Here is a 27,830-nt window from a genome sequence, read left to right as displayed (position 1 = left end):
TAAAACATTAAGGTCAAATTATTCTAAAATAAAGTAGATCAACAGACATCATCAGATCATGAAATTATATTTGGTGCATTACATTTTACTTAGTATTTTATTAAATCAAGTTCCAATACAGCTGCATATATTACTTTCTGTTACAATCCTCTAGAGACAACTAGCAGGTTGGGATGGCTGTGAGGACTTGTCATTCATGTCATCCATTAATACTATGAAACGTGAGAATATATGAAATACCAGCATCCATACCTAAATATGAGACAGCTGGCATCGTAAAGTGTAAATGAAATACATCCTGGATGCACATGCTTATCTTTCAACACTAATAAATAAGAATATGCATTTGATAGATTTTCGTAATTGAGAAATTTAGTGTAAAGGCAAAAGGAAAAGTACCAATTGTGAATTCTAAGCCATGCAGCAGAAGAGGTGACTGCTTGCCCCAAAGCAACTTTATGGTGCTGGGATTTCAGAGTCCTCAGAAACTCATGACCAGACCATTCTCATCACCTTCCCAGGACCTTTTCCAAGACTGCTCTCCTACAAGCCTCTAATAACATGCCTGAAGATGGCAGAGTGTGATCTAGCTGCTTCCCAGGGCTCTCAGAAGCACCATGATATTTGGGGAGGTTAGCTCTCCAAGATGCCCCTGGGCAGTATACTGAGCTGGCTTTCCTTATCCCTCTAGAAATGAGTACACATGAGCGAGAAATACAGAACTAGAAGCCATTTTGGCTTCTGTAGAGAAATCACTTTCGTAATGAAAATTAAAGTAAGATATGGCATCTCTCTAAAGAAGAGTTAATATTAAAGTTTAAATAACTTGCCCGATTTTTCTCCAAAAAGGTGAAAGGCTGCATTTAACCTGGATCAAAGCCACAAAAATATAGACAGGTCATTTTTTTAAGGAAATTTATTTGTACCACTACAGCAGAAATTTATGTCTGTGTAAACCATACTTTCATGAAACAGATCCTCATACCATATTCTTCTTAATAACAGGCTAATTGCTGCAACATTATTCCTGCATTTTCAAAAGCCAGCCAACATGGATACCTCTGCTACTCTGTTCTGGCCTTCATAGCTGCTTCCTCTCTCAGGCGAGCTTTCTTTTCCAAGTTCAGGCTTGTTAAAGACTCGTTTCTTCTGACAGCCTAAAGTGAGACAGATTTGAACAAGTGATTATTTGTGTGGGTTTGGGGAGGATGTCATTACCCTGCACTCATGTCAATAGATTAACTGTGGCAGGGCATGCCCACAATGGTCTGCTGTGTGCACATTGGGCACAGACACATCCTCCCTGTGCCTTCTGCTTCCTCTAACGCTTCACAGTACAGTAGCCCATCCAGTCAAGCATGAGAGAAATCTGCACCTCTACCTTCTCTGTCTTTCTGGCATGTTTCTGTAAATCTAGCTTCTTCCCTTATAATTAATTCCCTTATCTTTTTCCCTTTTTTCTCTCTTTAGTATTAATACCTTTTTGTTTCCATTTCTATCTTTTCTTTCCTTTCACTTTTTTTTGTTGCTACCATTTCTCCTATCCTAACTCATTTGTGTATTTTCATACCCTTCAAACTCCTTACTCCTCTTTTACCAAAAATATTTAGCTTTGGAGATCCCAGACTTTACTAAATACTACGACTGATGACTCTCACCAGTATCTATCCCACTACTCCAACCTGTGGGAGTAAACAGCAGTGGGGGAGAGGCAACCATTCTCTTCCCTTGTTTCCTTCCATGTGACCTATTACATGCCTGTGAAGCTTACATAAGCTGACCAGTTTCAGAAGTTTTATACCAAATAAGTGAAACTAGCACCCTATACATAAGGTGGAATTTTCTTCTGTGTAATTTCACATGTAAAGAATTAGGTATGGGAAGGGGTAGGAGAATGGGAATGGTACCTTGATGGTAAGGACAGAACATACAATGGCTAACTTCTCTCTTCTATATAGCATTAAGTCTAAAAGTTCTCCATTCTACAGTAGCATTTACCAACTTTTAAGAAGTGGATAGTTCCATGTGAAACAAATGAAATGGCTTTCTGGTACATAAAGGAGAGAAAAGAAACTCTTAAAGTACATGGCGTATACCCTAGGATGACACTAGAGGAAATCCCAGGGGATAACTTGTTTCTAGAGTATTTAGACTCAGCTTACTATAATCAAGTATACAAAACCAATACAGACTTCTTAGAATTCCAGAAGTCCTGTCCACATGCTTCTGCACGTTTCAATCTGAGAACTAAGCATGAGAAGTCAAACAGGAAGTCAGAAGAAAAACTGAGGTGGGGCAGGAACAGAGATGTCTTGGAAAGAACTTCACCTAGTCCTGCACACTTGTCCCTCATGCTCCCATAAGGTCAGCCTAAATGGTCAGTATTTTCCATTCCAAGAGTCTGAAGAGAGCCAGATGTTCATTTCCTTTTACTCTGCACTCACTGGGGATAAGGAAGTCAGTTATCACTGGTTTGGCAGAAGAACCTTTTTAATATTTTATAATACATATAAGACATCTCTTTCCACATGGAAGTTGTGATATATAAAATTAGACGTAGTATTAAAATAAGGGTTTGACCAGTCCTGCTGCATATAAAAAAAAACATATTTTAATCACAAGATAGTACTATGAGTTTGGTAACTTGAAAAGTTGGCTCTACATTTTTATCCTGCCACTTATTAGCTATGTGACTTTGGGAAAGTGATTTAATAGCTCTGAGCTTCAGGTTTCTCTTTTATAAAGTATGGATACTAAGAGAACCACTGCTTAGGTTCTCAGGGCATTGTGGTGATTCAGTGAGTTTAATAGTACCTGTGACATAATGAGGACTCAATAATTGGGAGCAATTTTACTATCAACCTCAATTAGACAGGTCTAGATTCAAACTGTGCTCTGCCATTCAGGAGATGGGCAAGTGAGCAAAGCTTTCTAAGCCGCGTTTCCTCATCTATAAATAAGGTGCTAATAATAGTATCTATTCCGCTGTGCTGTTCTGAGGTTCAAATGAAAGAACAGCCAAGTGCTTAGAAGACAGTGAATACTCAATTAATGATAGCTATTAATAACGATGTACGTTAAAACAGAGATTTCTGGACTTGAATACCTTTGTACCTGTTTAGGAGCTATGGTCCTTACACATATGGCCCAGTGTGTCTGAGCTTCAAGTAAAGAATGGTGACAAGAATGCTCACCAGGGTTAAGGCAGTTAGAGTGTGGATAAATAAGCCCATGTACCGGGAGTGCGTTATAGATATGTAGGTGTCATCATTAGATACAACAGTGTCATTTTGCTTGTTTCACAATTTTTTATGACATCTGTGATAACCACTTTTTTTTGTTTACTTCATGCAAAAATAATTCAGTCCTTCACTTTGCCAAAGTTAGGGTTTGCTATTTATCCCCAAACAGGATATCCCAGGTTTGTCCCTACTGTGTCTTATTTTGTTTCTTATCATTTCTCGTGTAGAAAGTAACCAACTCTTTGCAGAGACTAAATATGAGGGTCAACCCCTGATTTCCTCTAGATCCTTTGTAGAAAACAGAGACAGAGAGGAAGTCCACTCTCACCTTCTTGCCCTCAACAACCATCAAGATACATCCGGCCACTGTCAGGGCAATCATTACATAGCTGATCTTTACCCGGATCCTGTTCTTTGCAGCATCAAGCATCTCAAACCTAGCAATACAATGAGATCATGACAGACAGTTAACATTTCTCTTTCTGAAGTTGCCAGTAGGAAATAAGCTCTACGTCTGACAAGTCAAAAGTGGAGTGGTACCCATAAACATAAAAAAGATGTGAGACCTGGAAATCTTGTAGGATTTGGGGGAGGATGGGGAGTTTTCATAACTCATTTTAAATTTACATATAAAATCCAACAAGATAGCGCAAACTTAAAGAAAAAAAGTGTGAAGACAGAAAGTGGATCCAGGAACAAAGGGGGAATAAAAAGGGGCAAAATGTATTAACCTATGCTTGCTATGCTCGTCTCCAATTTTGGCTTTCAAGTTTCACATTAGCAGCCAATGCTAAAAGTGAAACCAGAAGATATTTCTCCCTGGGGTTCTTAAGAAGATGCTATGTGATATAATGATTGTCTGAACAACATCCTGACAACAAATACTGCAATGAGCTTCATGAGTTTCATATGTTTCAACATGAATCACAATTCAGACAGAAAACAAACATGGGAGAGAGTTAAACAATGCGCTCTTTATACCCAAGTTTTTGCTTTCTGCCTTGAACCAGGAACAGATTTAATAATCTAAATCTAATACTTCTAATACTTAGATTTAGAACCAGGAATAGATTCTAGACAATATGTGCAACAGAGAAAGATCCTTTACGCAATGCTTCCTTAATGTTTACCTTTTAACTAATGTTTTGCTAAAATTGCATGACAGTGAACTTGAGACTGCGCTCTTTGGCAAGTACGTCTTTGAACCTGTCCACTGAATACAGACCCATGTGCCTTAACAGAACACTGAGGGTTGGATTATCATTCTTGTGTGAAAACTAAGACGCCTAACAAGGAAGAGTCTAAAGAGAAGGCCATTCCACCTTTGTGATTCTGTATGGAGGCAGTGAGTTGCAGTTCTATTACATGAGCCTGGTAGATACTCAGGGCAGCGTATGAAGAGTCCAAATGGGCCCCAGAGAGAGCAATGGCCTACTCAGTAGGGATGTAGATAGGAAGTGATTATCTCCAGATGATGGGATGGGAGTGCTAACTTCCTTCCTTCCTCTCTTTTTCCCCCCAGATTTTTAATACACATTACTTTTGAAATCAGGAGGAAAAAAATACTTTAGAAATGCTTGGAAGGAGGCACAGCGTCCAGGCATTGCAGGAGGCAGAACCCTGAAAGCATACACACTGTGATATAAGAGCTGGGACCCAGTGAGGTGGCAGTGTGAAGGGAGTTCTCTAGGCACTGAAACTGGGCCTGCAGGGCAGTGGGAGGAACCAGGGACAACTGCTAAGGACAGTGAATTGCTCTGTTAAGAGCATCTGAGAGCTCACCAACCACAAACTAACTACCCATGCTGACAATATTTTATGTGAATTGGCATGGATATGCCAATCTAAAGTGCTGCGATACTCATGAAAAGAAACATATTTTACTTTTCATTACAAGAATTTTTCATTCAAAATATTTTACATTAAAAGAGTAAAATGCATTTAAATAAGGCCATGAGGTTGCCCTCCATCCCACAGAAGCAATCAGAGTGGGCAGTGCCTGTTCAGAACTACCAGCACAAGGATGAACCCTTGCTCAGGCCCAGAGAAGAGCATTCTATGGTGACTCACTAGGTAGTACTTTGGGCTTAAGAGGGATCTTGGAACCACCGGCAAGGCAGACTGAAGGTGTTCCATGGCAAAGTCTACACAGCACCTATTAGGGCCATGGGTATACACCAGCTTGTTTTCTGCTGGAATATTCAGGAAGAAATTAAGACACAGGCAGGAACTTAACATCATTCTTATTTCCAACTTGCTCTTATTTCCCAGGAGAGTACACTGTCATCTTAGCTAAGAAGGACCAGGGCTTTCCTGCTGAAGTAATTTTAGTGAAAATAATGTACTATTTAATTTGACAGACAGAAGTAGAACGGCTCTGTTAAAGCCATTGTAAACAAAAAGCAAGTAAGACTTCTCTTCCTGGGAAAAGATACCCTGAATGAACTCAGATATTTTAAAATCATGCCTTGGAACCCAAAACCAGAAGTTCCAGGAATAGTTTCTTGCTAGAAGGGAACATCTAAGAGCTTTTTTCCCAACTCCCTATCAGTAAAGATGATGATGTCCCACAGGGGAGATGGCATCTACTTCTCACAATCTCTCTTGGCTGAGATGCAAACCAATCAGGGTCTTTAACATCAGGAGGCTGGAGCAGTGGTTCTCAACCAGGGTTTCGTTTTGTTTTGTTTTGTCCCCCCAGGGGACGTTTGGCAATGTCTGGAGACATTTTTCATTGTTACAACTAAGTGCCACTGGCATCTGGAGGATGACCAAGCAAGGATGCTGCTAAACATCCTATCATGTACACAACAGCCTCCGACAACAAAGGATTATCTGGCCCAAAATGTCGATAGCACGGGGATTGAGAAACCCTGAGTCAGAGGAATCTATACTTATCTCCAGACTCTGAAAAAGTCCCAAGATCTCAGCCACAGCTGGGTTTAAGAAAGTTGGTGATAGGAAGCACGCTTTCCGGGATCCCAGAAAGAGAATATGTTGCTCTTAAATACTGTTATGCCTTTGGTTGAATACTTGGGTGGATTTTATAGAATATAATTATTGTCAGTGATACCTAACTGATATACCTAGATTAAAAACAAGCTAAAAACAGTGAACATCACTGCTTAGTCAGATTTCTGTAGCTAGGAGAGGAAATCAATCAGTTGACTTTTGAGTACTTGACAGCTCTCCACTAGGTGCAACATAACATATCAATGAGAAGGCATGGATTTTCCAGCACTGTTTTTATTGCAGGTACTTGCCAAAGAGGAAACATTTAGAGAAGTTAAGACTGTTCTAGGATTTGGCTGAAAAGTTTTCAATAGGGACTCAAAGGAACTGTTTTTCCTTTGAAATGGATCAGTGAGAAATAAAAGCTGCTTACAACCCCTAAGTTCAGCACTCACGAGACAGTCTCTGGGATTTCATCTTCCTTTTTGAAGCGACCTGACCATATCAGGATCTTCCTCTCCCAATGTGTAGGTTTGTGTAATGGCACTCTGTGGCTGTAAGTGTCTATGAAAAAAACAAGACAAGACATCTTACTTATTTGAGGTTATGACTCTCAAATTTAGCAATTAAAAAGTGCTATTCGTGCTTTTTAGCTATCCACTAAACAGAACCATTGAGAAACCTCAAGCGAATTAGAGCTTTGTTTGAATGGAATTTCTTAGGATGCCGCATTTGTCAAATGAGATTCAAAAATCTGTGAAGGCTGAGGTAAAATAAAAGCATTATTTCCTAGCCATTGAAAGTTGAAAGAACACCATAAGCAAGTATATAAAGATAAAGATGAACTAAGAAGGGAACAAAGAGAAGCTTATTTGACTTCAGTAGAAAAAGAACAAGGTTATAAGGTAAAATAAGATTATCAAAGATCCTGAATGCCAGGCTAAGCTTTTTAAACCTGATTTGGGAACTTTGAAGCAAGGAAGAAGTTAATGTTTTAAAAGATTAATCTGCATAATAGATGGAAGAGAAAAAGGAAGGATAGGATAGAGTGGGCAACAAGTCCAAACAGGACCTTGTAATACAACAGTGCGGTGATATGGTCCGAACTCGAGTTGGAACAGTGAGAAGAGAGACAAAAAAGTCAATCTGAAGATGACTGAAAGAATTTGGAGACTGATTAAGACAAGGAAGGAATCAAATAGCCTCAAATGTGAATGAGCAAGACAACAATAGTACTGTTAACCAAAATCAGGAGACTGAAAAGAACCAGTTAGGAGAGGAAAAAGCATGGATACCATTTTATATCTACCTATTGGGTCTAAATTTACAACATCTGAATAGGTTTCATGAATTAAGTCAAAAGCAGAGATAATCATCAGTGCAAAGGGAGAGCCAGTGAAGATGATTAAGACCCAAGAGACTGTCCAGGAGAAAGAGGCAGCAGACGAAAATGAAGTGGCCAAGGAGGCGGATGAACAAGAAAGGCACACAACCACAGACTGTAAGAGAAAGTCTTTCAAAAAAATAAATAAATAAAATAAAAGGAGAAGTCATTGAAGATAAGGAGCAGAAAAAGTTAGGGAATCACAAAATGTTAGGGTTAGAAGGGACCTTCAGAGATAATCTCATTTAACTTCCACGTGCTGCCTACATCTCTCACAGACAGACCATCTCCTTGACTGTTACCTACTCCTTCATACTCCTTCCCACTGCCACATCGTCATGCTATGCCTCTCTCACTTAACCAGAAGGCAACAGCAAAGGGAAGTGGGAAGTCAGTAGGAAAAAAAATCCATAAAGAACCAAAGGTGAGAAAAGAGGTGTAGAAGTATAGAAATGGCATTGCTGTAGTTTTATTTTTTAACTCTCCCAGCACTTGGCACAACTCTATAGTTGTTTTTTTGCTTTCTTTCCATTGTAAGTACATTAAAGATAATTTGGAAAGTATAGATATAAAAGTAGAAGATAAAAACTATCCCTAATTCTCCTGTTGTAGCATAATCACTATATTTTTACTTTGGTAGTGTTTCCTAAGTCTTATCCCTGTGTGTGTGTGTGTCATTTATATGTATATCATGATGTGCTTAAACACGATATAAAATTTTGTATCCTATTTGTTCATGGACATAATGACAAACATTTTCCATGCCAGTACATGGTATTTACAAGCACCATTTCCAACAGCCGTACAATCTCATCAAGTACATCTAACATACATAATTAATCATTCCCAGATTATTTGACATTTAGATTTAGTTCTCATTTTCCTATTATAAAAATGGGAACATCTTTACACTCAGAGATTTTCCACATTTGGGGTTATTCCTGAGGATAGATACCCAGAAGTGAAACAGCAGGTTGAAGGATATAAACATTTTTAAGCTCCTGATAACTATTCTTTGAAGATAGTTCTTTTCCATTCACCAAGACCTGCCTGACCTGAGCGTACACCCATGAAGAAGGAACAAGCAAATAGCTTGTGGGACCCTACAGTTTATATATTATGCTCCTTGTTTCCACAGTAGTGACAGTGACAAGGGTAAGAATAGGAGTACTGATGGCTGAAATTAATGCCCAAGCCAGAGGCTGGTGCTAGTTATATTGTATCCCAAACATCATTTCCTAATGTGGTTCATCTTTGGGGTTCCTAAAAGATAACTTCTAGATCACTATTTACTTTGGTGCATCCATTCTCCAACAAAAAGCTCCAATCTAATCCCGGAAATAAGAGATGAAAGTGACAAGTGAGGAAAAGGAAGAAAGCATTGCTACATGTGAGCCAATAACAGTACAATTTGGGGAGGCCTCAACTATAGGACAGGGTATGACAACCCTGCGATGACTTGTCTTTTAGGTTGTTTTGATTCCAAGTTGTTCCATTCATCAGGAGCTTCTATAACTGGAAAAACGAATACATACTTACAGGGTGGAGCTTTTGGACTTTCTTGTGGTTTGGTGCAAAATCCATTTATTCTCTTCAAATCAGAGCTTCTGGTAAGTCTTAGAGATGAGGAAGCATCTCTTTCAAATAACCTAAAATAGCTTCCTAGAAAAAGACAGGAAAATGTTTCAGAGAAAGAAAATCTAATGGTGTCTCAAAATAGGAAATACCTACAAGGTTTATATTTCATTTATAAAAATTAACTCATTTAAAAAGTGAATATACTACTGTGCATGTAAGATACATATATTTAATTTTTTTAATGTTTATTTACTTTTGAGAGAGAGAGAGAAAAAGTGTGAGTGGGGGAGGGGCAGAGAGGGAGGCAAGAATGCCAAACAGGCTCAAGGCTCTGAGCTGTCAGCACAGAGCCTGATGTGGGGTTTGAACTCACAAACCGTGAGATCATGACCTGAGCCGAAATCGGATGCTTAACTGACTGAGCCACCCAGGCTCATACATATATATATATATACGTATACATATATACGTGTATATATATATATATACGTATATATGTATACGTATATATATGTATATATAAGATACATATATTTAAAGTGTGATCCTTGGTGCTGTTTTAAAATATACATGTTTTGCTCATCAGGAAATTAGCAATTTGTAATATAAACATTTTATCAGCTGTTTATAAAAGTACTTCTCACACGTATTTTGTCATAACAATGCTCCTGATGGAAATATTACATATTACAGCACTGAGTTATTTAGGTAAAGATTAGAACCTCTCACAAGTGATAAACCAAGATGCCAAATTGCCACTACGACTCTGGTATACTCTGGGTAGGGGGCTGCAATGGCCAGCAAGGGGCTCTAGAAAGCCTTGTTTTGCCTAAGCCATAATTCCCCAACTGGAAATCAACTTCAGGTATAGTAATTGTGTGAAGTTTTTAAACTCTATATTAAAAAATGTATAAAGCTATATTATATATATAGCTAATTTTAAAATCTAAATTCTAAGCACACTTAGAGATCAGTACTATAAATCTCCATGCACTCACCACCCAGTGTCAACAATTATCAACACATGGCCAATAAATAGTTTCATCTGAACACCCCTCCCTACTTCCTAATGAATTATTTTAGAGCAAATCCTAAACATCCTATTAGTTCACCTATGAATACTTCAGTATGTATCTCACAACAGCAACTTTTCAAAATCATTATCCAGAATACCATTAGCTCAACTAAAAAATATTTCCTTGATCTTAGCATATTATGATCAAATATTATATTTCCCCAATGGGCTCATTTTTTTAATAGTTGATTTATTCTAAATAAGTGTACATTGAATATGGTTGATGTGTCCTGTATAGGTCCCCTGCCTTATCATTTGTTGAAGAAACTACATCATTAATTCTATAGAATTTCCCTCATTTCAGATTTTGCTGATTGTATCCCCATGGTGTTGTTTAACATATTCTTCTAATTCTTTTTCCTCGTAAACAGATTTTTGAGGCTTCATCAGATTTAAGTTAGAATTTTTAGGAATAATATGCCATAGGTGGTACTGTGTTCTTCCTACTGTATCTTATCAAGAGGCATATATCAATTTTATTTTGTTAAGATTTATCAGTAGATGCTATCAGTCTGACTCATCCCTTATAAAGTTCTCCATCAATCTTTCATTTAATGTTTTTATCAGACATTGATGATTGTTACCTAGATCTATTGTTTCATTATAGAATATAAAACGGTCATATTCTACATGAATTACTGGATTATTCTAAGGTAAAAGTCCACAGGAAATGTGGAATGAATGCTTGATTCTTTCCATTTGCCAGTTTCAAATTGATGAACTGTTTTCCTTGCAGCCTCCACAGGCGACCTTTTGTTTAAAAATAACATAAGGAACGCTTGCATTTTAACACATTATGTACCCCAGCCCATTTCAGTCATTTTTCTTTTTGATGCTCAGATATTCCCATTTTTAGCCACTAGGGACCCTTTCAAATTGGCTCCTGAGTACTTTCAACATGTGCTCAGTAATCATTGATAGCTTCCCTACTTTCGGACATGATGCTCCAGATTTGTTTTGAATGCTTCCTGTCTCTGATTTAGAATCAGACATTCCTTCAGGGTGCTATGGTTTTTAAAGAGGAAGTATTACTGGGTTTGTCATTGTTTCCATGCCTTCTCAGTTAACAAAACTAGGAAATACATTCATTCCTAAAACAAATGTATGCCTAAAAATTTAGTTTTGGTTAGCCATTTTCACCTTTAGCCTTAACATGAAATTTTTAAATCAATCATAATCAGAATTCTTTTTTTTTTTTTTTTTAGTGTTTTTATTTATTTTTGAGAGACAGAGCATGAGCAGTGGAGGGGCAAAGAGAGAGGGAGACACAGAATCCGAAGCAGGCTCCAGGATCCGAGATGTCAGCACAGAGCCTGACGCGGGGCTCGAACTCATGAACTGTGAGATCATGACCTGAGCTGAAGTCAGACGCTTAACCGACTGAGCCACCCAGGTGCCCCATAAATAAATCAGAATTCAAAGCAGAAAAAGCCAGAAATACTTTTGATGAGTGAGAGAAGAAAGGGGAGTGATTCTGAGTATGGGGGTCACAGTACAAGAGAGACCGGGGCTGATAGGATTCAGAATCAGAAGACCCCTAGGGTCCTAGAACATGGAAAAAGGGGAGCACTATGAAGTACAATGGAACAGAAAAGAAAGTTGGAAAGACACCAGTGATAAATTTACTAGTATCCTGGCACTCTGTGATGCTCTGGGTGACAAAAAAGTAATGCCTAAAACTTGTCTTTAATGCAACCAAAATGTTCCCTCACAGCTTTGTGGATAAAAGCTCATAGGAAACTTCAAGTAGTTTTTAAGATCTATTTGTTAGTAGACAGTCTGTCTGTACCTTTGTAGTTCCAAACTCCTACTTGGATGTCTTTGTAGCTTCAGAGTTGGAGCAATAAGGGGGAGGCAAGAGAGGGAATAGGAGTAAAATACGGTTTTTTTTCCCCAAAGCTGACTAGAACCACGATTTATTTTTTTCTCTTACGTTAAAAAAACTTTAAAAAGTTTATTATTATGTTTAAAAATCTTTAAAATTTTTTTAATGTGTATTTATTTTTGAGAGAGAAAGAGACAGAGAAAGAGAGAGAGCACAAGCGGGGGAGAGGCAGAGAGAGAGGGAGACACAGAATCCAAAACAGCCTCCATGCTCTGAGCTGTCAGCATAGAACCTGGCACGTGGCTTCAACCCACGACCTACGAGATCATGACCTGAGCCAAAGTTGGATGCTTAACTGACTGAGCCACCCAGGCCGCCCCTATTTATTTATTTTTGAGAAAGAGAGAAAGATAGAGCAAGCTAGGGAAGGGCAGAGGGAGGGAGAGATAGTCCCAAGCAGATTCCACACTGTCAGTGCAGAGCCTGACTCAGGGCTCAGACTCACAAACCGTGAAATCATGACCTTAGCTGAGATCAACAGTTAAGCATCCAACTCTTGGTTCAGCTCAGGTCATGATCTCGTGATTTGTGAGAATGAGCCCTGCATCAGGCTCCACACTCACAGCATGGAGCCTGCTTGGGATTCTCTCCCTCTCTCTCTCCCCCAAAATAAATAAACATTAAAAAAAATAAATGTAACAATTTAAAAGATATTACTATAGACTTAAATGGGTATATGTTTATTTGTGTAAAGATTTTTAAAATAACACTTGATACATAACTCCATTATCATAAAACTAATCCTTTTAAAGTGTACAGTATCATGGTTTTTAGCTTATTCACAAAGTTGTGTACTGATCACTACCATCTAATTCTAGAAAATTTTCATCATCCTAGAAAGAAATGCCAGATCCATTAAGTCACTCTGTTTCTTCCTCCTTCCAACCCTTGGAAACCACTAATCTACTTTCCATCTCTATGGATTTGCATATTCTGGAAATATGGAAAATTTTTGATGTTTTTTATAAATAGAATCATGTAATATGTGGCCTTTTATGAATGGCTTCTTTCACTCAGCATGTTTTCAAGGTTCATCATCCATGCTGTAGTATTTGTTTTTTTTTTTTTTTTTACGGACAAATTTTATTCCATTGTATGGATACCCTAGACTTTGTTTATAGTCAATGGACATTTAAGTGGTTTCCACTTTTTGGCTATTATGAAGAATGCTGACATGGAAAATTATGCACTTTTTGAACAAACATTTTCATTTCTTTGGGGCATATACTAAGGTGAAATTGCTGGGTCATACGGTAACTCTGTTTAATCGTTTGAGGAACTGTTTTCCAAGTGGTCACATTTTACATTTCCATCAGCAATGTTTGAGGGTTCCAATTTCTCCACCTCCTAGTCCACATTTATGTTTTTTAATAAAAGCCATCTTAGTGGGTGTGAAGTGGCATCTCGTTGTGATTTTGATTTGTATTTCTCTACTGGGTAATGACGATGAGAATCTCTTTACTTGCTTGTTGGCTAATTGTATATGTCCTTGGGGAAATGTTTATTCAGCTTCTTTGCTCATTTCTTAATTGGGTTGTATTTTTATTATTGAGTTGTGTTGTCTGATGTATGACTTGCAAATATTTTCCTCCATTTCATGGGTTGTCTTTTCACCATCCTGATGATGTCCTTTTAATACAGAAGTTTCAAATTTTGATGAAGTCCAACTTATCCTTTTTTTTTCTTTTGTTGCTTGAGACTTTGGTGTCATATAAAGGTCACAAAAGCTTACTCCTACGCTGTTGTCTAAGAATGTTATCGTTTTAAGTTTTAACATTTAGGCCTGATCCATTTGGAGTTAATACAGGTATGCTGTGTGTGGAAGGGGTCCAACTCCATTCTTTTGCAGGTGAATGAATATCCAGTTTTCCCAGCATCATTGGTTGAAAAAAGCATTCGTTCCCCTGTTGAATTATTTTGGCACAATATAGAAAAAATTGAGCATAAATGTGAGGGTTTATTAGTAGACTCTCAATTCAATTCCACTAATCTATATTCCCTTGTATTCTATCTATGTTCTGTGTTAGCTTAGTGGCCACCTAATCGCTGAACAGACATCCTTAAATGCCTGCCACCAAGAAGTTTGCCAGACTTTGCCAAAGGGCTCTGTGTGCCTGTTGCAACATGCTCTAGGGTGGGTGAGGGAGAAACTGTTCCCACTGAATTAGCTGAGTTGGGTGAAAAAAAGGCAAGCCCAGTGAATGGGTGTTTCCAGGGAAGTTCCAGACAAGCCAAGAGTAACAATTCTCAGGGGTTGTGGATTTTAGGGCGCTCCAAATCCATTCTGCCTTCTTCAGTGCCTGCTAGAACTCCTGGTTTTCATTAGCTACTGTGATTGACAGGCTACTGGTTTTCAAGGCCACTGTGAAGCTGACAGGACAAAGGAAACTGTTAAAACTATTATAAAGGTTGCTATTCTTACCATGATTAAGTCATTTTTCTTGGATAAATACTACTCAGACTACCACAAGCCTCTGGTTATTTTCTAGAGTTCTGAAAAAGTTGATCTTAAGAATTTTTGGTGGTGTTTTCATAGTTTTTATATATAGGAGTGGATTTTCAGAGGTCCTCTTATGTACCAGAAATTGGGACCTATGTTTATGTAAAGATTTGTGGTTATTTGCTAATTTCTTTCATAAGGGTATGCATTTTTTCATTTTCTAATTCTGTAATCCCAGAAGGCCTTGCCCAGGTCTGGGTAACCACCCCACCAGTGCCACCTAGTGGCAGTAAGTGTGCACCATAAGGAAAGTAGATAAATTACAGTATAATTGATTTCCACATCTTTCCTCATTTTAAATGCGGATAATGTAGTATTTACTGCAAATGGAAAAACAAATGTGACAGCATTTGGCAAGATGCTTGAAATATAGCAGGCACTCTAAATTTTAAGGTTTTTTTTTGAAGTACTACTTAAAACAATAATTTTCAAAACATTTCCATAGCACTTTTCAATTTTACCCCTAAAGTGGTCAGAATTTCTGACCATTTTATGCTAATTTTATGAATGAAAATATTCTATAAAACTTTTCAATAGTTTTTCATAGCTCTCGGGATTAAAACAAAATTACATAATGCTGTGATTCTCAAACCTCAGCGTGCACCAGAACTACCTGAATGGCTTGTTTAAACGCAAAGCACTGGGGACACGTACCTTCAGTTTCCAAATCAATAGTTCTGGGGTGGAGGCTGGGAATCTGCATTTCTTACAAGTTCTTAGGTGAAGGTGCTACTGCTGATTTGAAACTACACTTTCAGGCCCACTGTGTTTGGGGTTTTAAAAATAAAAAAAACTGTGCTAAAATATACATAATAAAAGTTTACTATTTTTACCACTTTTAAGTGTACAGTTCTGTGGCATTAAGTACATTCACACCATTGTGTTACCATCACCAACATCCATCTCCAGGACTTTTTCATCTTCCCCAGAGGACCCCTTGTTTAATGTGACCTACAAGGCCCCATCTCACAGCATCCTGCCCCATTCCCTTCTGGAAGGCACTGAGACAGATAGGAACAAGGTTAACTGGCAGTGAGCTACAAGGTCCACAGGAAACAAATTATTTCCTTAGGTATTGCTCTCCCCCATCCCTCTTAATTAGAACAGAGGCAGTTTAGCAGAATAGAAGACAAGGTAACTCTCAGCTTAGTTTGGGTAATGATGATAAGGCAAAAAATGGTAACAGGTACACCTACTTACTACCAGTCAGATAAATCCATGTTTGGAGATACTCATTCAACAAATAATAACTGAGTACCTACTATGTATCAGGCATTGTTATAGACATCATATAAAAGAGATAAAAAAATAGATGCTAATAAAACTTGCATTCTACTGGACAGAAAGTATATGCACATACATTGTTAGACAATAAATGCCAAGAGAGAAAAAAATGAACACTGGGGACAGGACATAAAGTGAGGCGCTTATGTGCTTGGAATGGAGTGTGTGAGATCTTAGATAGACTACTAAGGTAAGCTCTCTTTGAGAATGCCACTTTTGAAGGAAGTAAGGGAGCTAGCTATGCAGATATCAAGTGGCAGGATATTCCAAACAGAAACAATTTAAGAGCAAAGGCCCTATAGTGGTTCTAGGAACCACAACGAGGAGGCCAGTGTGGCTGGAATGGAGTAAGGGGAGTAAGATTTGAAGTGGAGCTGGTGGTGAAAAAGTCACTTGAAGGCATGAGAAGTTTACCTGGATCAGAAAATATCTCCCAGCTTTTTCTTACTACAACTTCATACTGGATGCCAGTAATTTTTACCTCTCTAAAGTATAAATGCTGTTCAAAACATATGCAAATATGATATTTTACACATTAGAAATAACAAATGTAAAAAAAATTAAAACTGAAATCACTAAAGAAAATTATGAAGTACTTACGTGATTTGTTATTCTGCAATTACAAAAAACAAAAGCATAAAAAAGTTTTAGTATCATTAAGATGTCTTTTCTTCCTTTTCTGTCTCAAAGAGATAAAATATATTGCCCTACAGACATCCAAGCCAGAAATTTTCCATCCTCTGGTGAATTACAATTAAAAACAAACATACAAACCAAAAGAAATACGGCCCTTTAACCCTCTGGTTGCACTTGCAGCCTACCCCTGGCTGACCAGTTCTGCATCCCTGGGGCCCTAGCAGGAAGTCGAGATGAATCCTCCCTGCCGCCTCTGAGGATGTGACTGACAAATGGCTGGTTAACCTAGAGTGGAGGTTCTCAAACTTTAGTATGCATCAGAATCACCCAGAGGACTTCTAACAGATTACTGGACCCCAGTTTCAGAGTTTTTGATTCAGTATGAGAGGTCTGAGAATTCCCATTTCTAACAATTTCCCAAGTGATGCTGCTACTGTTATTCTGGGGGCTCACAATTTGAAAACTAGTACCTCAGAGGTTTTACTAGGAGCTGGAAGCTATAGTTGGTCAGCTGGGATGAGGCTGGTTCAAGTATTGGCTTTTGCCTCGTTTTCCCCTCCTTTCCATAAAATGCCTTTCCAACCTCATGATAGACAGTGCAGAGAGGTAGGGATCCTTTTTTCTCAGAATCTTTCAAGACACTCCTGGAGTGAATCATCACTGATGTGACATTAGACATGATAAATGGAGGTTCAATGACTGCTGGGAGAGGAAGAGACTTTTAGAAGATATCTAATTTAGTGTCTTATAACCTGTATGAAAATCAGTTGCTAAGCGTGTTGCAAGTATGTTGCTAACTATGAAGTCTGCTAATCATCTGCTTAAAAATAAAATCATGGCATTTGTCAAAATCCATAAAACTATACATCACAAAGAGCTTTTAACATATGCAAATTTTAAAACATCAACCAGGATGTTGGGAGAATCCAAGGATGGAATTCAGGCTGTGACAAATGCGCCAAACTATTAGAAACATATGACATGACCTAACTTCACAACCTTCAAGGTGGGGGAAAAAGAAGCTGACATGAGTAACTTTGGAAAACATTGTTGTGGCTGGAAACTGTACCAAAGATAAAAAGAACTATACATAAACACTGTACTCTAGTTGGCAAATTTGTTTCTTACAGGAGCATGGATTAATAATCCTGAAACTACTTTACAAGTATAGTAGGATTGAACAAATAAGTAAATAAATGGTAGGTAATGGGGGTGCCTGGGTGGCTCAGTTGGTTAAGCATCTGACTTGATTTTGGCTCAGGTCATGATCTCACCGTTTGTGAGTTTGAGCCCCGCATCGGGCTCTATGCTGATAACATGGAGCCTGCTTGGGATTCTCTCTCCTTCTCTCTCTGTCCCTCCCCCCCCTCACAATAAATAAACTTTATAAATAAGTAAGTAAATAAATGGTACATAATAAGAATCCAGAGAAAGAAGTTCCAAAAGCAAGGGTAGAAGGCTAGAATGAATGTGGTGCTGGATCAGTCAGAGAATTCAGTATTAACTCCTACAGGTTTATACAGATATTTATTGAAGTATATAAATATATTTATATTTCACATATATTTTTATGTATATAGAGAGATAATAGACAAAAGATATAAACACAGGGGCACCTAGGTGGCTTAGTTGGTTGAACATTCAGCTCTTGATTTCAGCTGAGGTCATGATCTCATGGTTTGTGGGATCGAGCCCCATGTCGGGCTCTGCACTGACAGCTTGGATTCTGCTTAGAATTCTCTCTCTCCCTCTCTCTCTGCCCCTCCCCCACTCAAGAATGCAGGCTCTCTCAAAATAAATAAACATTAAAAAAATCCTAAGTGTCTGTGTATACACATGGGTTACTATACATACATGTATTTCCTAGCTCTACCCGGTAGGAGGGCATGGAATCAGTGATACTTCAGTAGGAACAAGCACACTCAGTGCCCAGATCTGGATTTCTAAATATCATTATCCAGTCAAAGGAACTAGGGCTCCTTGGAGAAGAATGGCTGACTCTAGGCTGGAATACCCTGCAGTGCCAGAAAATAAGGAAGTATTCAAAAAACACAAGGATGTTTTTAGATCGGGGCATGTAAAGGGACACAGGAGTTGATCGGATAGAACCTAACTTGGAATAATTTGAACAACAAAATAATGTAGTAATAGATTATATAACTTAAGGTATAAAATATATGCATCCATATGGATATAAAAAATAGCTGAATAATAAACAAGGGAGAAGGGACAAATCTTCCTTACAGAAAAATCCCAAATACATGTAGATATTCTTCCCTCTGGGATTCCTTTCTCCTTGTGGAAAAGTGTGAGTTGGACTTGGTGACTTGTTTCCAAAGAACAGAGAATGGGAAGGGAAAAACAGTAACTTTACAAGGAAGAAACAAACTGGTCAAGGTTAAAATCGTAAATCATGTGGGTATCGTCTAATATGATGTAACAAAAAGGGCACTTGACCTCTGCTAGTTATTCTTTCCTCAAACCCATAACCCTACTCTCACCCTAAGTGAGCATCAAACAAACCCAAATTGAGACATATTCTACGAAATACCTGACCAGTCTTCTTCAAAACTATCAAGATCATGAAAACCAAAGAATGTGAAACTGTCACAGACCAGAAGAGACTAAGGAGACATTGACAACTATGTCATGTTGTGGCATCCTGGAACAGAAAATGGGACATCAATAGAATAGCTGGTGAGACCCGAATAAAGTCTGTCCTTTAGTTGATAGTAATATACCAATGCTAATTTCTTAGTTTTGACATATGTAGTATAGTTATGGAAGATGTTAAAATTAGGGGCAACTGGGTGAGAGGTATACAGAACTATCTCTGCAACTTTTCTGTAAATTAAAATTATTCCAAAATAAAAATGTTTCTTAAAACATGGGTACTTGGGTATTAATTATATCTTGTTTTTACTCTATATGGGTTTTATGAATATTTTATATTTACTTGATATTTAATATTTTTAAAAGTAGCAAAAATTTGATGTTATCTCTATAAAAATGTCATTCTCACTTGCACTCCAATATGCTTTTGGAATGGGACAGAGAAAGAAGGGAATGGAGTAGGAAATGTGCCCAATTCAGGATAGACTTAAAATGTGTAGATGAAGGTCATGTGACTAATGTACGCTGATGGAAATGAGATGAGAAAATTATACATGTTGGTATATATCCTGTCACACCTTGCTATTTTCAAGAATAGTTGACATCGCCTGGGAACTTGTTAGAATAAATGCAAATTCTCAGCTCCTACCCAGACCTACAGAATCTGAGTCAGTATTTTTTTTTTTTTTTTTAAGAGAGAGAGAGAGAGAGCGTGCGTGCGTGCGTGCAGGCAGGGTAGAGGAGCAGAGACAGAAAGAGAGAGACAATCCCAAATCTCAAGCAGGCTTCACACTCAGCAGAGCCTCAGGTGGGAGCCTGGTGTGATCCCACCACCCTAAGATCATGACCTCAGCTAAAATCAAGAGTCAGACGCTCAACTGTCTGAACCACCCAGGTGCCCGTGGGAGCCTATATTTTTTTTTCTTTTAAATTTTTTTTTTTAACGTTTATTTATTTTTGAGACAGAGAGACAGAGCATGAACAGGGGAGGGTCAGAGAGAGAGGGAGACACAGAATCTGAAACAGGCTCCAGGCTCTGAGCAGTCAGCACAGAGCCCGACGCGGGGCTCGAACTCACGGACCGCGAGATCATGACCTGAGCCGAAGTCGGAGGCTTAACCGACTGAGCCACCCAGGCGCCCCAGGGAGCCTGCATTTTTAATGAGATATCCAAGCGATTCATATGAACATTAAATTTCAAGAAGCAAACAGATACCCACATTCATTCCACAGTTGATGAGTACTTACTGTGTGCCAAACACATGGAAATGAATACCACATATTCTAAAGTCTAAAACAGTACTATTTACTCAGCCTCAGCTAGGAGCTTCATAGTAGAACAAATTCGCAGACCTCACCCCAAACCTTCAGAATCTCCTGGAGTATGGCCTAGAAAAATGTTTTAATAAGCCCTCTAAGTCATGCTTATGCATACTGAAGTTTAAGAAGCCATGCTCTACAAAAGTGAATTTCAAATTTTGCATACAACAATCACCAGAGTAGCTTTAAAAAAAAAATGCAGAGCCATCCAATGAAATCCCAGTGTCTGGGAGCAGGACTCTGGCATCAATATTTTTTTAAATTATCTATGTGATTCTAATGTGCTACCACGTTTGAGAATTGCTGTTCTTCAACACAATCAGCCAGAGTCCCTGTCGAACACAGGTTACATGAATGACCAGGGCACCTCCAGAGCTTAATACGTAACTCTGGCAGAGTTCAAAATTCCTCTTTTCAACGGCTAATTTGCTGAAAAGAAGCTCTGATTTACTTCTGACTTCTGCACATCAGTAATATGTAACTCATTACATCAAAAGTCTGGAATCCCTGTAGAGTTATATGCCCAGCTTTCAGATTTTACAAAAGTATGCGACATAGACTTCGGAATCTCCCTTCCAGGCTCCCATCGCTCACAAACCTACCTGCCTTCTTAATGAGGTCCATGCTGATGTTCTAGGGCTTGGAATTTAAGTGATGTCACGGGCCTAACTCATTCTGGCTCTGGATACTGTGCCTATCCATGCTCCCCCACAGTGAGAGTCCTTTTGTTTGCCAAACGCCCAAAAGGATTTGGGAAATAGGCAGAAAAGCTTTCAGCAGGAAAACAACAGTAACAATGGTGATTTTATACAGTAAATCTGAGTGCAGAATGCAGGACAGGCCAGGGGTGAGGAAAAAGTAGGGGCAAAGGAAGCAGGAGTAGGAAGACATAGATATGGGACCTTCCTTTTAGGTTATGTCACAACACTGTAGTTCAAGTGGTTTGTGTGAAGAAATAAGACAGCTATACGTCCTAATGGAGAGTACCTAAGAGATGGAAAAAATACTAGGGAGGAAAAATGGCAAGAGAGATCGACATTATGAACTTTGGTGGGCTGACTAGAACCCTAGTCACCCTTTGTAACATTGCTTCTATGGGAAAAAAATTTTAGAGTTCAAAAATAGATTTATAAATAAGCCTTTGGAAATGGGCCAGTTTTTTTGTTTGTTTGTTTTTTGGTGTTTTTGAAACCTGGCCAGTTTTTAAGTGGGGAGGAAACTACAGGAAAAAACTCTTTACAATTCTATGTATCTGGTGGCCAAACTTTAGTGAGATGGGGCCATAATTTGGTATCCTCCCATCTACCCAATAATGGCTATTTGCAACTCTCTTGGTCTTAGCTGTTGACCTAAATCCACTTTGTGACAGAAACAGATTCCCTACTTCTCCATCTGTTTTTTTGTCCTTCTCTGCAGGCCTATAAGAACACTAGGCCTTCCTTCACTCTAAACTAGTGAAGCATTCCATCTGTGATCCCTCTTACTGAGACATGTTGTCCCAAACTTATCTCACCACCTCTAGATTCTTCCCTCTGCCCTTTTCCTGCCAAATGTCTCCCTGCTTTAAAAGAAATAAACTTTAGAGAAGTAACACTTGCTCATTATAGAAAATTTGGAAGCTTAAAAAAAAGTATGATGAAAAAATAAAAACACCTAAAATCACATCTTCCAGGGATAACAACTTGGTGTATTTCTTCCCAGGCATCTTCCTATGTTTATATATAACATATACAATTTTCATAATCAAATACTATATCTTGCATATGTCAAAACACTTTTCCAAGAGATTAATTAAAAAATACCTTTGGTGGCTATATAACATCCAACCCATGGATATAACCTGAATTCAATCATTCCGTTGGCCGGATTTGTTTCCCAATTTCACTATTACAAAAATGAGCAGTTTTCTACACAAATCTTTGATGGCATTTCTGATTATTTTCTTATGTAGAATCCTGGTAGTGCAGGGTTAGAGAATAGGAACGCTTTTAAGACCAGAACAACTGCTTTCCAGAAAGGCAGAACTGATTTACACTTTACTGGTAGCTGATGAGAACTCTGGTCTCATTATACCACAGTGGCACTGAGGGTACACTATCTTAGACAAAACAATCACTTGTTCTCAACAGTTCCTATAAATAAAAAACTAACCTCCTTCCTTTCATAGTTCAAATGACTGAATAAGTGGCATGTATTTAATTTACCACCTTGGTCTCACCACCCACACATTTTACTATAATGTTTCTTCCCCCGCTCATTTTACTAAAATTGCTCTAACATTAGTGATTTCCCTCTGGTCCCATGAATGTTTTTAGAATCTCACCATTAGTTCATTTGATTCTATTCTTCCCATCTTTGTGGCCATTTGACTCTACTAATCTCAGCCTTCTACAAGACCTCTGACCCTTCTTACCTTATACTGTTATATTCTCTCCCTTCATCTCTGACCTCTATGATGTACCTTCTTTAATGTCCTCTTTACCACTTCCTATTACTTATACTATGTCAGGGCTCCAAGATTCGGTCTTTGCCTCTCTCCTGCATTTGTCTGTCTCAGGGAGGACTCCCTCCTTTGTCCCCTAGTCTTTGACTGGGAGATCCATTTACCTACAACTCAATGTCACCTACCCCTCAATAATTCATGACCCTCTCTGCCACAGCAGTATCCCTTCTTAACTTTATTTCTGACAATGGCGCAACACTCCTACAGTCCTCCACACTCAAAAACTTTAGTTTTGGGGCGCCTGGGTGGCTCAGTTGATTGAGCAGACTTCAGCTTAGGTCATGATCTCACCATTTGTGAATTTGAGCCCCGTATCGGGCTTGCTGCTGTTAGCATGGAGGCTGCTTGGGATCCTCTGTCCTCCCTCCTTTCAAACAAACATTAAAAAAAAAATTATTAACCCCCCCCCCCGACAAAACTTCAGTCTTCCTTAAATAATCCTGTTTCACAGAGCTATACTAATTTCTTCAAAACACTTCATATATATATATATATATATATATATATATATATATATTCACTTATTTTTTATCATTTTCATCATCACCTCACACATAGATTTCTGTAATATCTTCACAAGCAGTAGCTATTCACGTATGTAGCAGCCAATGTAATTTTCCAAAAATGCTTCTTTGGCAACTTCCGCATAAAGGCTTCCTTTCTGCCCAAATGCATGTAGTTCAAAACACTCAAAAGGCCATACCTTTCCTATTACTTCCTGACTGAAATCCAAGGTAATCCTTTCTTCTTACTACCCTTTCTCCTCCCACAACCTCTCCAGACTCATTACTGCTCCCATCTTTGCTCTTGTCTGTCTCCCGTTCGGTTTCAATGGAGCCTTCAGTAGATAATCTTAACCTATACATCTATTCCTTTCTTAAAGCCAGTGGTACGCTGGGTCATGGGGGGAGGTCAGTGGAGAAAATCCCTGATTTGTAGTGTTTGCCAATAACCCTGACCACAGCAGATTTCAAGCTACCAATGTAACATGACTAATTGTGAAATTGGGAAGCAATGTGCACAAAACCAACAGGAACTGGCTCCATGACACCATGGCAGCACTTAAAATCTTTTCTGCAGTCTAGAACTTAATATATACCGTACTACATAAGCTCTCCAGATGTATTATATAGGTGTATTTGTTCATTGTAATAAACTGCAGCCCTACCAAGAGAGGGAGCCCACTCACTTTAGAGTTTTCAGAGTGTACAGGGCATATAATGTGTGCTCAATAAAAACCTGTTGGCAACACCTGGAGTGTGTGATAAGCAAAGCCAAAGAGCACTAAAAATGGGCATGTATTCATTTAGGGTTGGTTAGCAAGAACAAACAAAACGAACAATGAAGGCGCAGAATGTACTGGAAATGAAATCGGAATGGGAGCCAGGAGATATTGGTTATGTCCCAGGTTTGCACCTGTATGACTTTTCTGGGGTCAACTCAGTTTCCTTCTGAGGCCTTAACTTTCCTCATCTGTAAAATTAGGGGGCTACACTTCATGACCTCTAAGTTATCTCTTGATTCTAATGCTGCAGAATGTCAGTTAAACTGACAAGGAGGCTCCATGGTCCACTGTATTGGTATAACAATGATAATGATAAAATCATTTTAAAATCTGTTGAAAAGTCAAAGAAGTGTAGGACAACAAAATTTTTCTGAAGGTGTGAAGAAACATTCTTGTAAGGCCATTCCATTCCTTTGACCTAATAATTATTCTGCAGAAATTAATAATTGTTAATTTTAAGTTTTTAATTTTTAAAAAAGCTAAAAATAATTATTCAAAGAATATCAATTGCCTGTCTACTATGAGCTGGACATTGATAAATGCTGAGGATTAGTAAACACAATTTAGTCTTTACCGCCATGGAACCTACAGATGTATAGTTCAGTAGTCATTTAGTTCCAAATCATTTTATCAGTGCCTTTTAACTTAAAGAGCACAGATTGCTCTAAGGAATGGATGTGAGATACAGATCCTCTCTTCCCCAAACAGGTATATAGTCATAAAAACATGAATATAATTTCAGAGGTTCACAGGACCTCTCATCTGAGAAGGGGTCCAAGAACCACAAGTTAACAACTCTGACCTATATCTACAGCTACACCCACAAAATGACAAATTCAAGCTCATAAAAAACCTATATTCTGTTTGCTAAGAAAGTACAGCAAAGATTTCCAACAGAAACATTTAAAAACAAAGGTCCATCGTTTAAAGGATTAAGCTTTGGTTATTTGAAATTTCACTCACCTAGAGTATCTTATTCCAAATAATATTCTGGGTAAGTGAAGCATGCCTAGATTATGTTTCTATATGATCTGCCATTCCTTTGGTTAAGGCTGCCTGATAAATCAGTCTTCTTACTGAAAATCCATTTGCACATGAATGTGTGCTTCCATTTCCCAAGTAAATCTGCATTTCATGACACTTCCATTTCACGTTAAAGAGACCCAATTAGGGGCGCCTAGGTGGCTCAGTCTGACTCTTGATTTCAGTTCAGGTCATGATCTCCTGGTCATAAGATCAAGCCCCACGTTAGGACCCCTGTGCTGAATGCAGAGCCAGCTTGGGATTCTCTCTCCCCCTCTCTCTGACCCTGCCCTGCTTGCGCTCTCTCAAAATAAATAAACAAACATTTAAAAAAAGGAGAGAGAGATGGGGCACCTGGGTGGCTCAGTGGGTTGAGTGTATGACTTCGGCTCAGGTCATGATCTCACAGTTCATGAGTTTGAGTCCTGTGTCGGTCTCTGTGCTGACAGCTCAGAGCCTGGATCCTGTTTCAGATCCTGTGTCTCCCTCTCTCTCTGCCTCACCCCTGCTTGCACTCTGTCTCTCTGTCTCTCAAAAATGAATAAACGTTAAAAAAAAAAAAGAGAGAGAGGCCCAGTTAGTCATGACAAACACATATACAGCACACACATATCTTATATAAGCAGCTTGAATGAAGCAAAGAGCACAAGTTCCTGAATTAGAAGGCACTTACTCATCTCCCAGTTCTAACGTTTTATGGCTAAATGATCTTGGACAACTCATTTAACCATCTGACCTATGTTCATTCACTTGTACATTGGAGAATGAATGATAAGACTTACCTAAGAAGGATACTATAAGAAATCATTCAAGTAAAATAATGTATGTCAGAGTATTTAGCTATAAAATGGGCACAAGTGGGTGAAAAGGTAGATCACTTAGAGTTGCTCACAAAACATCAGACATTCAAAGACCCTTTGGAAAGAGTTCTTCATGTAACATTCTTAGTGGATCTATCTGGAATAAAGTAAGTTGTTCTTTTTAGCTCAAGGAATTTTGTTTTGATTGATTGCCCAATACTGAAGATCTTGAATATCCAAAGTCTGCAGAGAGGCTTTTGAATCTTTATAATGCATAAATATATCTTCAAGACAGGAAGATAAACTACTTATAAACCTTTAGTCTTCGTTCCTATGTAGTCAAAGTCTCTTTAACTCAGCTATTTTAGTTTTTTTACAGAGTAAATATTCTTTCACTTACCTTGTAACAGCTAACAGGTCAACAGGGTGTACACAAAAGATTTTAGGTAAATTAGTTCAACGAAGCTGAACAAATTAAGGCAATCAATCTCTTTTAGTGGAGGGAGTGTTTATTTTAAAAGAAGTGTATAATATTCTCTAGCTTGAGACATGTTTTCCAGTCCATTCTCCATTGGAACACAAAAGAAGCCATAGAAAGGGGTTTTTTTTGTTTTTTTCTTTTTTTACATTTCTTCATTTACATTTGTAATGTACATTATTTCAATAGGCAAGTTTGGGGTGATTCTTCCTTTAAAATTTGAAATAGACAGCTTTTTAGTAATTTGCTACCAAGGAAAAAAAAAATCAATCATCACATCTTACCAAAGCTCATAAAGGTGAACAAAAGTGGTTTGCCCTGGTGCCTGGAAAAGTGTCAAGAGGCAAACTTTCTGATTTCTCGGCCACTACTAAGCAAAGTAGTTCCCCAAGCTCTGGTAGTTCCCCAAGGAGACAAATTAAGCTCTGACTCCAAATACCCATTACACAAATGTCTACTAGAAAAATAAACTGCAGATTCTGCATAACACTTTCCCCCAAGAAATCCAAAGTACTTCACTGTAGAACTGTTTAAAAGAAACGTATCTCCCATTTTAGAAAAACAATTACTATTACTCTGTTAAACCTTAAATCCCCTTTCTCATCAGACACTAAGTGGGTAGGAAACCGAGACTCGAGGTTTTCCCTGAGAGCAGAGATAAACTCTTGAGATGGTGACAGACTCAAGTAGAGTTATGGACGGGAGAGGTTAGGGTGGAAACCTGAATCAATCAAGCAAATGGGGGGGGGGGGGTCTCTAGGGATGGCAGGTGCCTTAAGAACTGAGCTCAGAGGAGACAGGGGATGGGGCGGGGCGATAAAAGAACGGGGAGCAAGGGCTCTTTAAGTTAGTGGGAGCCGGGTGGACGGATGGCCAGGCATTCCTGGCCAACTCCAACTATCTGCTTAACAGTTGCTCTCTCAGCTTTTGCTCTCTCCCATCACTTTGGGTAGGATTCTGAGGAACTTGGGAGTACGTGATGAAGTCAAGCAGTTACCAGGCCTGGGGGAAGATGCAGGATTCCTCAATCTCCAGCAGCCACGCTATCTTCCCAATCTCCCCAAGCCCGACCCGCGTCTCACCCGCCGCCCAGCGCAGGCTGCGCAGGCTCCCCATGGCCGCCTACTCCGCCGACCGGACTGCGCCTCGCAGGCGGTGACAGCGCGCGGGCCCGTTCAATGTCACCAAACTCCGCAACAGGAAAGGGGTGGGCGGTACTGGCGGACCGCACTTGTGGGACTGGAGGGAGGACCCAGCAGGCCGTGCGTGACG

The 27,830-nt window shown here is 38.8% G+C and overlaps 1 protein-coding gene across 1 annotated transcript; it reads right to left on the bottom strand.

Moving 5' to 3' along the window:
• Positions 1 to 51: 51 nt before the first annotated feature.
• On the bottom strand, positions 52 to 27,830 carry FAM162A (family with sequence similarity 162 member A). The gene is made up of 5 exons (XM_027060988.2): positions 27,641 to 27,830; positions 9,118 to 9,240; positions 6,650 to 6,758; positions 3,571 to 3,679; positions 52 to 1,157 (listed from the first exon to the last, which is right to left on the bottom strand). The coding sequence occupies exons 1-5, from the start codon at positions 27,672 to 27,674 to the stop codon at positions 1,065 to 1,067; spliced, it is 468 nt and encodes a 155-aa protein (XP_026916789.1). The 5' UTR covers positions 27,675 to 27,830; the 3' UTR covers positions 52 to 1,064.

Source organism: Acinonyx jubatus, chromosome C2 (genome assembly GCF_027475565.1).
Source record: "Acinonyx jubatus isolate Ajub_Pintada_27869175 chromosome C2, VMU_Ajub_asm_v1.0, whole genome shotgun sequence".
NCBI classification, from domain to species: domain Eukaryota; kingdom Metazoa; phylum Chordata; class Mammalia; order Carnivora; family Felidae; genus Acinonyx; species Acinonyx jubatus.
Note: the sequence above shows the minus strand (reverse complement) of the source record. Positions and strands in the feature narration are given on the sequence as shown.

Coding starts and splice junctions, on each gene's coding strand:
- FAM162A (XM_027060988.2), bottom strand. CDS start 27,674: ATGGGGAGCCTGCGCAGCCTGCGCTGGGCGGCGG. Junction 6,759..9,117: donor AAGTCCAAAAGCTCCACCCT/GTAAGTATGTAT, acceptor TTTTTTTCATAG/ACACTTACAGCCACAGAGTG. Junction 3,680..6,649: donor GAAATCCCAGAGACTGTCTC/GTGAGTGCTGAA, acceptor TTGTATTGCTAG/GTTTGAGATGCTTGATGCTG.